The 16,455-nt window shown below is 43.2% G+C and overlaps 1 protein-coding gene across 2 annotated transcripts in view; it reads right to left on the bottom strand.

Moving 5' to 3' along the window:
• Nucleotides 1-784: 784 nt before the first annotated feature.
• Nucleotides 785-16,455, bottom strand: part of TMEM154 (transmembrane protein 154) — a 55,696-nt gene continuing 40,025 nt past the window's right edge. For both annotated transcript variants that reach the window (XM_088447880.1, XM_088447889.1), the window contains exon 5: nucleotides 785-1,298. In XM_088447880.1, the coding sequence (XP_088304006.1) occupies nucleotides 1,210-1,298 (89 nt within the window). In that variant the 3' untranslated portion in view covers nucleotides 785-1,209. The remainder of the gene's footprint in view (nucleotides 1,299-16,455) is intronic.

Genomic DNA, 16,455 nt, shown 5'->3' with positions numbered 1-16,455 from the left:
GTATGTGGAGGTGTAAATTATGTGAGACAGGTATGTGGAGATGTAAATGATGTGGGACAGGTATGTGGAGGTGTAAATGATGTGAGACAGGTATGATGAGGTATAAATGATGTGGGATCGGTATGTGGATGTGTAACTGATGTGGGCCAGGTATGTGGAGGTGTAAATGATGTGGGACAGGTATGTGGAGGTGTAAATTATGTGAGACAGGTATGTGGAGATGTAAATGATGTGGGGCAGGTATGTGGAGATGTAAATTATGTGAGACAGGTATGATGAGGTGTAAATGATGTGGGATCGGTATGTGGAGGTGTAACTGATGTGGGACAGGTATGTGGATGTGTAACTGATGTGGGTCAGGTATGTGGATGTGTAACTGATCTGGGACAGGTATGTGGAGGTGTAAATGATGTGGGACAGGTATGAGGAGGTTTAAATTATGTGGAACAGGTATGGAGGGATGTAAATGATGTGAGACAGGTATGTGGAGGTGTAAATTATGTGAGACAGGTATGATGAGGTGTAAAAGATGTGAGACAGGTATGATGAGGTGTAAATGATGTGAGACAGGTATGATGAGGTGTAAATGATGTGGGATCGGTATGTGGACGTGTAACTGATGTGGGACAGGTATGTGGAGGTGTAAATGATGTGGGACAGGTATACGGAGATTTATTGACGGGAGAGGAGGTTTTAAAGCAGATGTGAGGTAAAAGTGTTTATTTCAACTATTTACAAACTTGTATAAAAAAATACAATACAAACATTTTTCTATACCCCAAAATGCTGGGAAAACTTTAATTTGATGAAGAACACTTGTTTCCACCATGAATAAAAAAGTGCAAAAATCAGCCATTTGACACCTTTAAAAAAAAAACTCCAGTCCTTTCCTTAAGGACACTGACAGCCTTATTTGGGGTCCAGGATGGTTTAACCAAGTTTTCATTCACTTCTCCCAGGTCACATTTTGTAGAAAAGTCATGCACCCTCCACGAGTACCACAAAGTGACATTTCTATTTGGATCTCACTTTTCTCTTTTCTATGAAATAGCAGTTATAAGTGTAGATAAGTTCATATAAAAATATATACAGCAAAAAAAAATAAAAAAAAAATAGTTATATGGTATACGTTCATCCTAGACACCTCCAGCTTCATCTCTAATTATTTTGACAGAAGTTCCCAACTAATTTGACCACTGAAATCTTCCTTCATACAGAGCCATCTTGTGGTAGCTGAGTGCAAAGCGCCTTACTTTCTGTGAAAAGTTTTTCTTCTTCCAGTGTAGACAAGCGACTGCCTGAAAACAAAAATAAAGGTTGTACCTGGAATAAAGTGTTGTATTTACTTTTGGAAGTCTATTGAGTGCCGCCCATTTGGGGTAACTATATATAATATATATATATATATATATGTATATATATATATATATATATATATATAAATCGTGAACAGGACGGCACTCAGTTGACTTGTTTAATCTTTTAAAACGGTCCTTTATTTGCCAACGTTTCCCCCTTCATCAGGGACAACAGGTTACAATAACACAATGATACAAACAGACCTATGTAGCCACAGGTATTAGAGAAATTACTCTCACCTGCAGGACACAGGCATATGAACGCCAACACCACGTGCTATAGCCGCGGCAATGTGACGTCATAAGCCGGTGCCTGCCAGAGTGTAACTATGTGTATATGTTTGCTATAAACAAACAATACTAGGTTGAATGAATTAACACTTGTTTAAATAGACACATATAACACAAAAATAAATAAAAGGATTATACACAATATAAAAATGTATCAGACCAAAATGATCATCAACATATGAAAGACAAATCCATACACCATAAATTCAATCACCATATATTATAAGGTTAGTATTATATTACATTATGTTGTATTGTAATATAAGAGGATAATATTACATCACATTATGAGTGCAAAATAATTATAGATGCAATCGTATCAAAAAACAGAAATTAAATACAGATATTTCATACATTTAAACACACCATCGATGTCGCATAAGTCTATTACCATAACATCGATGTAAAAAAATAACAATTTCAAAATAGTGGTAGAATGGTGATTCATAAGAAACATTGAAGTCCTAAGGACTCGTTTAAACTTCTAGGAGCAAATAGTATCGAGGGTAAAAATTAGGGGTGAGCGGGTTCGGATTTCTAAAATCCGAACCCCCCGAGCCCCCCCGATCCGAGTCCGATCCGAGTCAGGCTCGACTTTTCCCGCCTGACTCGGATCTGAAATCGAGGCAAAACGTCATCATCCCGCCTTCCGAGTCTCGCGGGTTTTGGATCCTATATAAGGTACCCGCGTCGGCGCCATTTTCTCACTCGGCTGTGGACAGTGAAGAGGGAGGGTGGGAGTTAGGGCTGTGTAGTGTAGTGTAGTGTAGTGCTGCTGTTGTCCACTACTTCAAAGTCCATAGGGGCTGGCTGTGTTGTGCTGTGCTGCTGTTGTTAATAGGGGCTGTGTCCACTACTTCAAAGTCCATAGGGGCTGGCTGGACTGTGTTGTGCAGTCAGTTCTCCATAGGGGCTGTGTCCACTCCAAAGTCCTGTGCAGTGTCCCAGTCCTAAAGGAGAGCTGTAGTGTTGTCCAGGGGGTGCTCTGTCCATCAGGGGCGCTCCCCCCAAGTGCTAAAAAAATAATATATTTTCTGTGTTTGTGAATTGTGTGCGCAGTAGCCGCACGTGCATCAACAAAGTAGTGCCAAGCATGCGCCTGTGTCATAAGTAAAGGGCCGGCTGGCTTGACCGTTAAAGGGTGCTGTAACCCCCGAAAGTACACTCCAGTCCAAACCAAAAAAAAATTATTTTCTGTGTTTGTGAATTGTGTGCGCAGTAGCCGCACGTGCATCAACAAAGTAGTGCCAAGCGTGCGCCTGTGTCATAAGTAAAGGGCCGGCTGGCTTGACCGTTAAGGGTGCTGTAACCCCCGAAAGTACACTCCAGTCCAAACCAAAAAAAAAATTATTTTCTGTGTTTGTGAATTGTGTGCGCAGTAGCCGCACGTGCATCAACAAAGTAGTGCCAAGCGTGCGCCTGTGTCATAAGTAAAGGGCCGGCTGGCTTGACCATTAAAGGGTGCTGTAACCCCCAAAGTACACTCCAGTCCAAACCAAAAAAAAAATTATTTTCTGTGTTTGTGAATTGTGTGCGCAGTAGCCGCACGTGCATCAACAAAGTAGTGCCAAGCGTGCGCCTGTGTCATAAGTAAAGGGCCGGCTGGCTTGACCGTTAAGGGTGCTGTAACCCCCAAAAGTACACTCCAGTCCAAACCTAAAAAAAAATTATTTTCTGTGTTTGTGAATTGTGTGCGCAGTAGCCGCACGTGCATCAACAAAGTAGTGCCAAGCGTGTGCCTGTGTCATAAGTAAAGGGCCGGCTGGCTTGACCGTTAAAGGGTGCTGTAACCCCCGAAAGTACACTCCAGTCCAAACCAAAAAAAAATAATTTTCTGTGTTTGTGAATTGTGTGCGCAGTAGCCGCACGTGCATCAACAAAGTAGTGCCAAGCGTGCGCCTGTGTCATAAGTAAAGGGCCGGCTGGCTTGACCGTTAAGGGTGCTGTAACCCCCGAAAGTACACTCCAGTCCAAACCTAAAAAAAAATTATTTTCTGTGTTTGTGAATTGTGTGCGCAGTAGCCGCACGTGCATCAACAAAGTAGTGCCAAGCGTGCGCCTGTGTCATAAGTAAAGGGCCGGCTGGCTTGACCGTTAAGGGTGCTGTAACCCCCAAAAGTACACTCCAGTCCAAACCTAAAAAAAAATTATTTTCTGTGTTTGTGAATTGTGTGCGCAGTAGCCGCACGTGCATCAACAAAGTAGTGCCAAGCGTGTGCCTGTGTCATAAGTAAAGGGCCGGCTGGCTTGACCGTTAAAGGGTGCTGTAACCCCCGAAAGTACACTCCAGTCCAAACCAAAAAAAAATAATTTTCTGTGTTTGTGAATTGTGTGCGCAGTAGCCGCACGTGCATCAACAAAGTAGTGCCAAGCGTGCGCCTGTGTCATAAGTAAAGGGCCGGCTGGCTTGACCGTTAAGGGTGCTGTAACCCCCGAAAGTACACTCCAGTCCAAACCTAAAAAAAAATTATTTTCTGTGTTTGTGAATTGTGTGCGCAGTAGCCGCACGTGCATCAACAAAGTAGTGCCAAGCGTGCGCCTGTGTCATAAGTAAAGGGCCGGCTGGCTTGACTGTTAAGGGTGCTGTAACCCCCGAAAGTACACTCCAGTCCAAACCAAAAAAAAAATTATTTTCTGTGTTTGTGAATTGTGTGCACTGTGGCTGCACGTGCATCAACAAAGAAACAGCGCCAAGCGTGCGCCTGTGTCCCATAAGTAAAGAGCCGGCTGGCTCATTTCTTAAAGGGTGGTGTAACCCACAAAGTGCACTACTCTCCAGCAAAAATAAAATAATATTTTCTGTGTTTGTGTGCGCTTTAGCCGCACGTATATATATCAATATAACATAAATGGAGGACCAAACTTTCTCAGATAAAAATAAAATAGGGAAAGATCAAGAACCTCTTCCTCCTAGTGCTGTTGCTGCTGCTGGGAGTTGTTCATCATCCCAGAGAGGAAGTAGGAACATCACTACTTTTACTAAACAATTGACCCTCCAACAGTCCCTAGCGATGAGGATGAAGTACGACAGCAGTCATCCTGAAGCAAAACGTATAACTGAGGCCTTGACTGCTATGTTGGTGTTAGACGTGCGTCCGGTATCCGACATTAGTGCAGTGGGATTTAGACAATTGATGGAGGTAGTGTGTCCTCGGTTCCAAATCCCGTCTAGATTCCACCTGCATCCTCAAAGCAGCAGCGACAAGCGTGCGTCTGTCTGTTAAAGGGTGGTGACACCCTCAAAGTGTGCTACACAAACAATTAAAATATTGTTCTTTTTTTTTCTGTCTTTGTGAATTGTGTGGGCTGTAGCCGCACCTGCATCCTTAAAGCAGCAGCGACAAGCGTGCGTCTGTCTGTTAAAGTGTGGTGACACCCTCAAAGTGTGCTACACAAACAATTAAAATATTGTTCTTTATTCTGTCTTTGTGAATTGTGTGGGCTGTAGCCGCACCTGCATCCTTAAAGCAGCAGCGACAAGCGTGCGTCTGTCTGTTAAAGGGTGGTGACACCCTCAAAGTGTGCTACACAAACAATTAAAATATTGTTCTTTTTTCTGTCTTTGTGAATTGTGTGGGCTGTAGCCGCACCTGCATCCTTAAAGCAGCAGCGACAAGCGTGCGTCTGTCTGTTAAAGGGTGGTGACACCCTCAAAGTGTGCTACACAAACAATTAAAATATTGTTCTTTTTTTTTTGGTCTTTGTGAAATGTGTGGGCTGTAGCCGCACCTGCATCCTTAAAGCAGCAGCGACAAGCGTGCGTCTGTCTGTTAAAGGGTGGTGACACCCTCAAAGTGTTCTACACAAACAATTAAAATATTTTTCTTTTTTTTTCGGTCTTTGTGAAATGTGTGGGCTGTAGCCGCACCTGCATCCTTAAAGCAGCAGCGACAAGCGTGCGTCTTTCTGTTAAAGGGTGGTGTAACTCTCAAAGTGTTCCAAAAAATAAAAAACTATTTTTTTAATGTGTTTGTGACTTGTGTGCGATGTAGCCACACTTGCATCCTCAAAGCAGCAGCGACAAGCGTGCGTCTGTCTGTTAAAGGGTGGTGACACCCTCAAAGTGTGCTACACAAACAATTAAAATATTGTTCTTTTTTTTTTGGTCTTTGTGAAATGTGTGGGCTGTAGCCGCACCTGCATCCTTAAAGCAGCAGCGACAAGCGTGCGTCTGTCTGTTAAAGGGTGGTGTAACTCTCAAAGTGCTCCAAAAAATAAAAAACTATTTTTTTAATGTGTTTGTGACTTGTGTGCGATGTAGCCGCATCTGCATCCTTAAAGCAGCAGCGACAAGCGTGCGTCTGTCTGTTAAAGGGTGGTGACACCCTCAAAGTGTGCTCCACAAACAATAAAAATATTCTTCTTCTTTTTTCTGTCTATGTGAATTGTGTGGGCTGTAGCCGCACCTGCATCCTTAAAGCAGCAGCGACAAGCGTGCGTCTGTCTGTTAAAGGGTGGTGACACCCTCAAAGTGTTCTACACAAACAATTAAAATATTGTTCTTTTTTTTTCGGTCTTTGTGAAATGTGTGGGCTGTAGCCGCACCTGCATCCTTAAAGCAGCAGCGACAAGCGTGCGTCTGTCTGTTAAAGGGTGGTGTAACTCTCAAAGTGTTCCAAAAAATTAAAAACTATTTTTTTTAATGTGTTTGTGACTTGTGTGCGATGTAGCCACACTTGCATCCTCAAAGCAGCAGCGACAAGCGTGCGTCTGTCTGTTAAAGGGTGGTGACACCCTCAAAGTGTGCTACAGAAACAATTAAAATATTGTTCTTTTTTTTTGGTCTATGTGAATTGTGTGGGCTGTAGCCGCACCTGCATCCTTAAAGCAGCAGCGACAAGCGTGCGTCTGTCTGTTAAAGGGTGGTGACACCTCAAAGTGTTCTACACAAACAATTAAAATATTGTTCTTTTTTTTTCGGTCTTTGTGAAATGTGTGGGCTGTAGCCGCACCTGCATCCTTAAAGCAGCAGCGACAAGCGTGCGTCTGTCTGTTAAAGGGTGGTGACACCTCAAAGTGTTCTACACAAACAATTAAAATATTCTTCTTCTTTTTTCTGTCTTTGTGAATTGTGTGGGCTGTAGCCGCACTTGCATCCTCAAAGCAGCAGCGACAAGCGTGCGTCTGTCTGTTAAAGGGTGGTGTAACCCTCAAAGTGTGCTCCACAAACAATAAAAATATTCTTTTTTTTTTTCTGTCTTTGTGAATTGTGTGGGCTGTAGCCGCACTTGAATCCTCAAAGCAGCAGCGACAAGCATGCGTCTGTCTGTTAAAGGATTACATCGGTGACAGCATCCAAGTAGGCATGTCAGACAGTCCGTACCTGTACTGGCAGGAAAAAGAAGCAATTTGGAGGTCCCTGTACAAACTGGCTCTATTTTACCTGAGTTGCCCCCCCTCCAGTGTGTACTCCGAAAGAGTGTTTAGTGCAGCCGGGAACCTTGTCAGCGAAAGGCGTAGGAGGTTGCTTCCACAAAATGTGGAGAAGATGATGTTCATAAAATGAATTATCAACTCTTCCAGGGAGACCAGCCTCCAGAACGTACAGAGGGACCTGTGGTTCCAGCAGGGACGAATTAATACTCTGTGAGGATGAGGATGTACACACTGAAGAGGGTGAGGAATCGGTGGATGAGGAGGATGAGGATGACATCTTGCCTCCGTAGAGCCAGTTTGTGCAGGGACACATTAATTGCCAGCTTGTTTTGTGGGGGCCCAAACGAACCAATCATTTCAGCCACAGTTGTGTGGCAGACCCTGGCGCTGAAATGATTGATTTGTTAAAGTGTGCATGTCCTGTTTATACAACATAAGGGTGGGTGTGAGGGCCCAAGGACAATTCCATCTTGCACTTCTTTTTTTTCTTTGCATTATGTACAGTTTGGGGCCTAGTTTTTCTAACTGCCATCCTGTCTGCCACTGCAGTGTCACTCCTAGATGGGTCACGTGTTTGTGCCGCCCACTCGTGTCGCTTAGCATAGTCATCCAGCTACCTCGGTGCAACCTTTTGGACATGAAAACACTATTGTGAGGTGTGAGGTGTTCAGAATAGACTGGAAATGAGTGGAAATTAAGGTTATTGAGGTTAATAATAGCATAGGAGCAGAGAAACCAACAAATTCTGTGATTTTAGCTGTTTTTATGCTTTTTTTAAAAAAAAATACAGATCCAAAACACAAAACCCAGAACCCAAAACACGGAAGGGTGGTTTTGGCAAAACCAATCCAGATCCAAAACACGAAGAAAGATCCAGATCCAAAACCAAAACACAAAACACGAAAAGTGGCCGGTGCACACCCCTAGTAAAAATCCATTTACTCTCCCTCCTCATGAAAATTATATTTCTATCACCCCCCCTCAACAATGGAGGAACGTGATTAATAATTATAGCTCTGATGGACGCTACCCCATGTTTGTGCTGAGCACAATGACGAGCTAGTGGCTGTTCACTAGTCCCCTTTTCTATGGCTTGTCATATGGCGGTGCGGTGAAGTGCCATCTGCTCTTTGAATTGACGTTGGGTCTTACCCACATACGACAAGCCACAAGGACAAGTGAGCATGTAAACTACATGAGTGGGTGAACAAGTTAATGCAAAATTGATTTTATATCTTCTACCAGTGTGGGGGTGACTAAAAGAATTACCAATTAGAGTTCTACAAGTTACACACCCCAAACAGCGAAAGCACCCCATTTTAACACACAAAAAATGTGTGGGTCTTTGCTGATGGCTTAAATCAGTAATATCTAATCGGACAAGTATGATCTCTAATATTTCTGTTCCTAGTAAAGCAAGGTAACAGCTTCGAATTCTGCAGAGCAGGAAGCTCACGATTAATATTTGTGATAGGCCACCACTCTTTGGCCCTTTTAACTATTTGTGTACTATTTTTGGTAAACTGATTCACCCAGGGAATATAAACATTATCTTTTCTATCACTTTTGTTAGTGTTATGCACTAACAATTCATCACGTGAAATGTGAAGCACCTTGTTTTTAATTCATTCCAATTCATGACGCTTATATCCTCTATGCACAAATTTTTCCACCATTTCTTGTAATGCTCGTTCTACATCATTCTCATTAGTCTGAGAGTAAGGTAACCCCCTCCTTAACCACTTAACTGACAATTTTTTTTTCCAAAAACCACTCAGAAATTGTCGTTTTTTTTTATGACTGAATTAGGTCAAGAACATCTTTTTAAAACTTATCCAACACGATTATAAAAAAATATTATTTTAAACATTGTATTCGATATAAATAGCAATTCTTATGGTATACTGTAATGATGGCCATTGACAGCTGTACCATCGATAGCTGATGGGTTTAACCATCAATTGAAACCATCAATTGTTTGAGACCACAGCCACCAATGTTTCATTAACATCGGTTTGCAAACCATCGATGGTCAGTGGCCATCCCTAGTAGACTAGACGTCATGACGTGACCTAGTGTCATGATGTCACTGTCCAATGACTGCCGGCATGGGAGTGGCTTTGCAGCCATTCTCTTACCAGCTACTTCTCTTCCACAGCATCGGAACCACCCTGCGGATGCCAATGGACACTTCCACACCCCTGCCGGACCCCGCCACTGGACCCGCGCACCCTGCCCTGTGCGCCGCTCATGGACGTTTCTAGAGAGGAGGGAGCCCGTGTACAGTCTCTGACACGAGCCCCCTCCTCTCCGTCCATCTGGCAGCCAGCTGCACACTGAGCAGTGCACGGCCAGCGCCGCACTTATAGACTCTTGGCACTAGAGTGTGCCCAGAGACTTTAGCGCATGTACAGGTCACAGGGAAAATAACCGCAGTGGCCATCTACCCTGTACTGCACATGATGGCAATTTTAAAGACATTCTTACAGGAGGGTCTGCGGTGCGGGATCCCCTGCACCCATTATAAATACACCCCTGGTGCTGCTGAATCCCTGCAATGCAAGCTGGACCCCTCGGGAACAACTCCAGACCACCACGCACCCCCGCTAGAGATTTTATATATATATATATATATATACACATATATACATACATAGATATATATACACATATATACATATACATACTTACATATATATATATATATATATATATATACACATACACATATATATAGGAGGCCAGGGCTCTGCTATTTGTACTGTTGAGGGCAGGGTATTCATGGGGGTGGGGCTTGCTCCCAATTCCCCGGGGGGCTGTGCTGCCTGCCTCCAGCAGAGATGGGGGAGGGAGAGGAGGGGCTCACACTGTCTGCCCAGCGCGGCTTGGGCCTCCTCGTCCTCTTACGTTTGGGGTTTGCACCATAGAGCATGTTTGCACCCCTAAAGGGATCAAATTAGTGAAAGAACTTGATGAACCAGCCTCGGATTCACTCTGTGAGGTACTAGAGCCCTCCAATTCCCTATATCTAGGACATGTATGTCTATTTTTGAAGAATTTTTGTCGATCGTTTTATGTGGTAGTGAGTAAACTTGTCTCTGCTCGTAAACTAATTGTACTTTATGCAATTTTTCTTTCTTAAAGAGTATCAAATCACGTCATGTCCGCTATTTATTAGATTAATCGAGTACATCGACCAGGCTATGAACTGCTCGCTATTCTTGTGGTTGGTTTTTGCTACCACAATTTTGCGAACAGTTCTGGCTATAAAATAACTCAGTGACGTGGTCAATGACGCTGCTGTATTAATTATGCACACCCTTAAAACGCCCGTTTTGACCTTTAAGCACGCCTGCGTTCGGATCTCCACTCCCCGTTTTCAAGCACCTTCCCCTGTTACCACCCACATATGCCTCCTCCTGTCACTCAAAATAGCAGGCACTCGCTATTTAGCGAACAAACGATTTTCGGCTGCACTGACTGGTTCGCGCATGCGTTTTACGATCCGTACGCATGCGCAGTTGGGCAAACATCGCTCGGAGCGAACGAGCAGCCGCTTACGAGCAGCTCTGAATCAGGCCCCAAATCCACAGATCTTCAGTCAAAAATACACAGGCAGTAGAACCCGGCACTCACATGTAGGGAAAACAAAGTACTTGCTAAGGTGCCATTCCAAACTCCCATAGTCATTCCATATCAATCGTGAACAGGACGGCACTCAGTAGACTTGTTTAATCTTTTAAAATGGTCCTTTATTTGCCAATGTTTCGGGGTCTCCCCCTTCATCAGGGGCAACAGGTTACAATAACACAATGATACAAATAGACATATATAGCCACAAGTATTAGAGAAATAACACTCACCTGCAAGACACAGGCACATGAATGCCAACACCGCGCGCTATAGCTGCAGGAATATGACGTCATAAGCCAGTGCCTATCAGAGTGTTTACACTCTGCCTAAACTACACAAGGATGCACAGGATCCACCAGGGTGCCCAATTATATCTCCCCATGGGTCCCTGTATCATCCTGTGTCTGTGTATTTGGATTCTCTACTTAATCCATGTATTCAGCATCTCCCATCTTATCTAAAAGACACCAATGCTTTATTGTTGATTTTGAGGGATCTAAGTATAGTGTGACAATCTGTGATCATGTGCACGGCTGATATCACCAGCCTCTACATCCTTCATAATGCAGGTTTGGAGGCTGTTAGACAACTTCTGATGGTTGATTCGGAATATGTTAGTCCACCTGTGGACTTCTTTATTAAACTACCGATGTTGGTTTTCACTAGAAACTATTTTCTGTTTGAGGACAGACACTATTTACAAATGGCGGGGTGTGCGATGGGGTCCTCTGTGGCCCCATCGTATGCCAATGCCTTTATGTATTCTGTTGAACAATTGCTATTCTATAAGCATAAACATTTTTTGGGTAGGACCAGAGTCTGACCTTATTTCTATACTTATAAACAGAATGCCTCAAACAGTGTTGTTAAATTGACCTATTACATGAGCCCGACTAATATTCATTTTCTTGATAAGCATATTTCTTGTGATAATGGTACCTTGAAGACATCGTTATATAGGAAAAATACTGACAGAAATACAATATTAAGAAATTATAGTTTTCATCCCCTTCCTTTAAGGAGGGGGTTACCTCTAATTACATCTAATGAGAATTATGTAGAACGAGCATTGCAAGAAATGGTGGAATAATTTGTGCATAGAGGATATAAGCATCATGAATTGGAATTAATTAAAAACAAGGTGCTTCACATTTAACATGATAAATTGTTAGTGCATAACACTAACAAAAGTGATAGGAAAGATAATGTTTATATTCCCTGGGTGAATCAGTTTACCAAAAATAGTACACAAATAGTTAAAAGGGTCAAAGAGTGGTGGCCTATCCAAATAGTAATCGTGAGCTTCCTGCTCTGCAGAATTCGAAGCTGTTACCTTGCTTTACTAGGAACAGAAATATTAGAGATCATCTTGTCCGATTAGCTATTACTGATTTAAGCCATCAGCAAAGACCCACGCATTTTTTGAGTATTAAAATGGGGTGCTTTCGCTGTTTGGGGTGTGTAACTTGTAGTACTCTAATTGGTAATTCTTTTAGTCACCCCCACACTGGCAGAAGATATAAAATCAATTTTGCATTAACTTGTTCATCCACTCATGTAGTTTACATGCTCACTTGTCCTTGTGGCTTGTCGTATGTGGGTAAGACCCAACGTCAATTCAAAGAGCAGATGGCACTTCAACGCACCGCCATACGACAAGCCATAGAAAAGGGGACTAGTGAACAGCCACTAGCTCGTCATTGTGCTCAGCACAAACATGGGGTAGCGTCCATCAGAGCTATAATTATTAATCACGTTCCTCCATTGTTGAGGGGGGGGGGATAGAAATAAAATTTTCATGAGGAGGGAGAGTAAATGGATTTTTACCCTCGATACTATTGCTCCTAGAAGTTTAAACGAGTCCTTAGGACTTCGATGTTTCTTATGAATCACCATTCTACCACTATTTTGAAATTGTTATTTTTTTACATCGATGTTATGGTAATAAACTTATGCGACATCGATGGTGTGTTTAAATGTATGAAATATCTGTATTAAATTTCTGTTTTTTGATACGATTGCATCTATAATTATTTTGCTTTCAAAGATCTTTCAAAGACATCTTTCAGTGAAGTCATCCTGCCACATCTCTGAACAAGTTGATAATATCGTCAAAGTTGGCCTGCATGCATGAACGATGAAAGATATCTTTATCGTCCATGCGGAAACACGCATCATTGGTCGTTGATAGGTTGGTAATTACATAAAAATGAACGATATGAATGGTAATGATACGAACTGTATCATTATCGTTAAGTTTAATCGCTCAGTGTGTACGCACCTTTAGTTTTATTTGTGTTGCAAAATAAACAAAAGCAAAAAAGTAAATCCTAGCCCATCTGACTTTAACTAAACATAAGTCTATCTCTCTAAGGGTGGGAGGAACTAATGTCCAACTCACACAAAACAGCATTTAAATTTATTAGGGGTGTGCACCGGCCACTTTTCGTGTTTTGTGTTTTGGTTTTGGATCTGGATCTTTCTTCGTGTTTTGGATCTGGATTGGTTTTGCCAAAACCACCCTTCCGTGTTTTGGGTTCTGGGTTTTGTGTTTTGGATCTGTATTTTTTTTTAAAAAGCATAAAAACAGCTAAAATCACAGAATTTGTGGGTTTTTCTGCTCCTATGCTATTATTAACCTCAATAACCTTAATTTCCACTCATTTCCAGTCTATTCTGAACACCTCACACCTCACAATAGTGTTTTTATGTCCAAAAGGTTGCACCGAGGTAGCTGGATCACTATGCTAAGCAACACGAGTGGGCGGCACAAACACGTGCCCATCTAGGAGTGACACTGCAGTGGCAGACAGCATGGCAGTTTGAAAAACTAGGCCCCAAACAGTACATAATGCAAAGTAAAAAAAGAGGTGCAAGATGGAATTGTCCTTGGGCCCTCCCACGCACCATTATGTTGTATAAACAGGACATGCACACTTTAGCAAACCAATCATTTCAGCGCCAGGGTCTGCCACACGACTGTGGCTGAAATGATTGGTTCGTTTGGGCCCCCACAAAACAAGCTGGCAATTAATCTGTCCCTGCACAAACTGGCTCTACGGAGGCAAGATGTCGTCCTCATCCTCCTCATCCACCGGTTCCTCACCCTCTTCAGTGTTGTGTACATCCTCATCCTCACAGAGTATTAATTTGTCCCCGCTGGAATCCACCACCACAGGTCCCTCTGTACGTTCTGGAGGCTGGTCTCCCTGGAAGAGTTGATAATTAATTTTTATGAACATCATCTTCTACACATTTTGTGGAAGCAACCTCCTACGCCTTTTGCTGACAAGGTTCCCGGCTGCACTAAACATTCTTTCGGAGTGCACATTGGAGGAGGGGCAACTCAGGTAAAATAGAGCCAGTTTGTACAGAGGCCTCCAAATTGCCTCTTTTTCCTGCCAGTACATGTACGGACTGTCTGACATGCCTACTTGGATGCTGTCACCGATGTAATACTTTAACAGACAGACGCACGCTTGTCGCTGCTGCTTTGAGGATGCAGGTGCGGCTACTGCGCATACATTTCACACACAAACACAGAAAAAAAGAATATTATTTTATTTTGGTTGGAGCGCACTTTGGGGGTTACACCACCCTTTAACAGACAGACGCACGCTTGTTGCTGCTGCTTTGAGGACAGTATCATCTGCAGTGACAGTAGACTTGTCAGAAATTGTTGGCACGTCCTTCAGTCCGGACCAGATGTCTAAACCGGCCCTTGACTTATGACACAGGTGCACGCTTGGCGCTGCTACTGTATTGATGCACGTGTGGCTACATCGCACACAAGTCACAAACACATAAAAAAATTGTTTTTTATTTTTTGGAGCACTTTGAGGGTTACACCACCCTTTAACAGACAGGCGCACGCTTGTCGCTGCTGCTTTGAGGATGCAGGTGCAGCTACAGCCCACACAATTCAAAAAGACAGAAAAAAAAAGAATAATTTTTTTATTGTTTGTGTAGCGCACTTTGAGGGTTACACCACCCTTTAACAGACAGACGCATGCTTGTCGCTGCTGCTTTGAGGATGCAGGTGCGGCTACAGCCCACACAATTCACAAAGACAGAAAAAAATGAAGATTTTTTTTATTGTTTGTGGAGCGCAATTTGAGGGTTACACCACCCTTTAACAGACAGATGCACGCTTGTCGCTGCTGCTTTGATGACAGTATCATATGCAGTGACAGTAGTCTTGTCAGAAATTGTTGGCATGTCCTTCAGTCCGGACCAGATGTCCAAACCGGCCCTTGACTTATGACACAGGCGCACGCTTGGCACTGCTACTGTGTTGATGCACGTGTGGCTACATCGCACACAAGTCACAAACACATAAAAAAAATAGTTTTTTATTTTTTGGAGCACTTTGAGGGTTACACCACCCGTTAACAGACAGACGCACGCTTGTCGCTGCTGCTTTGAGGATGCAGATGCGGCTACAGCCCACACAATTCACAAAGACAGAAAAAAATGACAAATTTTTTTATTGTTTGTGGAGCGCACTTTGAGGGTTACACCACCCTTTAACAGACAGACGCACGCTTGTCGCTGCTGCTTTGAGGATGCAGGTGCGGCTACAGCCCACTCAATTCACAAAGACAGAAAAAATGAAGAATTTTTTTATTGTTTGTGGAGCGCACTTTGAGGGTTACACCACCCTTTAACAGACAGTCGCACGCTTGTCGCTGCTGCTTTGAGGACAGTATCATATGCAGTGACAGTAGACTTGTCAGAAATAGTTGGAACGTCCTTCAGTCGGGACCAGATGTCCAAACCGGCCCTTGACTTATGACACAGGCGCACGCTTGGCACTGCTACTGTGCTGATGCACGTGTGGCTACATCGCACACAAGTCACAAACACATAAAAAATAGTTTTTTATTTTTTGGAGCACTTTCAGGGTTACACCACCCTTTAACAGACAGACGCACGCTTGTCGCTGCTGCTTTGAGGATGCAGGTGCGGCTACAGCCCACACAATTCACAAAGACAGAAAAAAATGAAGAATTTTTTTATTGTTTGTGGAGCGCAATTTGAGGGTTATACCACCCTTTAACAGACAGACGCACGCTTGTTGCTGCTGCTTTGAGGATGCAGGTGCAGCTACAGCCCACACAATTCACAAAGACAGAAAAAAAAGAATAATTTTTTTATTGTTTGTGGAGCACACTTTGAGGGTTACACCACCCTTTAACAGACAGACGCATGCTTGTCGCTGCTGCTTTGAGGATGCAGGTGCGGCTACAGCCCACACAGTTCACAAAGACAGAAAAAAATGAAGAATTTTTTTATTGTTTGTGGAGCGCAATTTGAGGGTTACACCACCCTTTAACAGACAGATGCATGCTTGTCGCTGCTGCTTTGATGACAGTATCATATGCAGTGACAGTAGTCTTGTCAGAAATTGTTGGCACGTCCTTCAGTCCGGACCAGATGTCCAAACCGGCCCTTGACTTATGACACAGGCGCACGCTTGGCACTGCTACTGTGTTGATGCACGTGTGGCTACATCGCACACAAGTCACAAACACATAAAAAAAATAGTTTTTTATTTTTTGGAGCACTTTGAGGGTTACACCACCCTTTAACAGACAGACGCACGCTTGTCGCTGCTGCTTTGAGGATGCAGATGCGGCTACAGCCCACACAATTCACAAAGACAGAAAAAAATGAAGAATTTTTTTATTGTTTGTGGAGCGCAATTTGAGGGTTACACCACCCTTTAACAGACAGACGCACGCTTGTCGCTGCTGCTTTGAGGATGCAGGTGCGGCTACAGCTCACTCAATTCACA

The sequence above is a fragment of the Taudactylus pleione genome, unplaced genomic scaffold, assembly GCF_031769625.1.
Source record: "Taudactylus pleione unplaced genomic scaffold, aTauple2 ptg000021l, whole genome shotgun sequence".
Classification (NCBI taxonomy): Eukaryota; Metazoa; Chordata; class Amphibia; order Anura; family Myobatrachidae; genus Taudactylus; species Taudactylus pleione.
The sequence above is the reverse complement of the archived record's forward strand: the minus strand, read 5'-3'. Positions and strand labels throughout refer to the sequence as shown.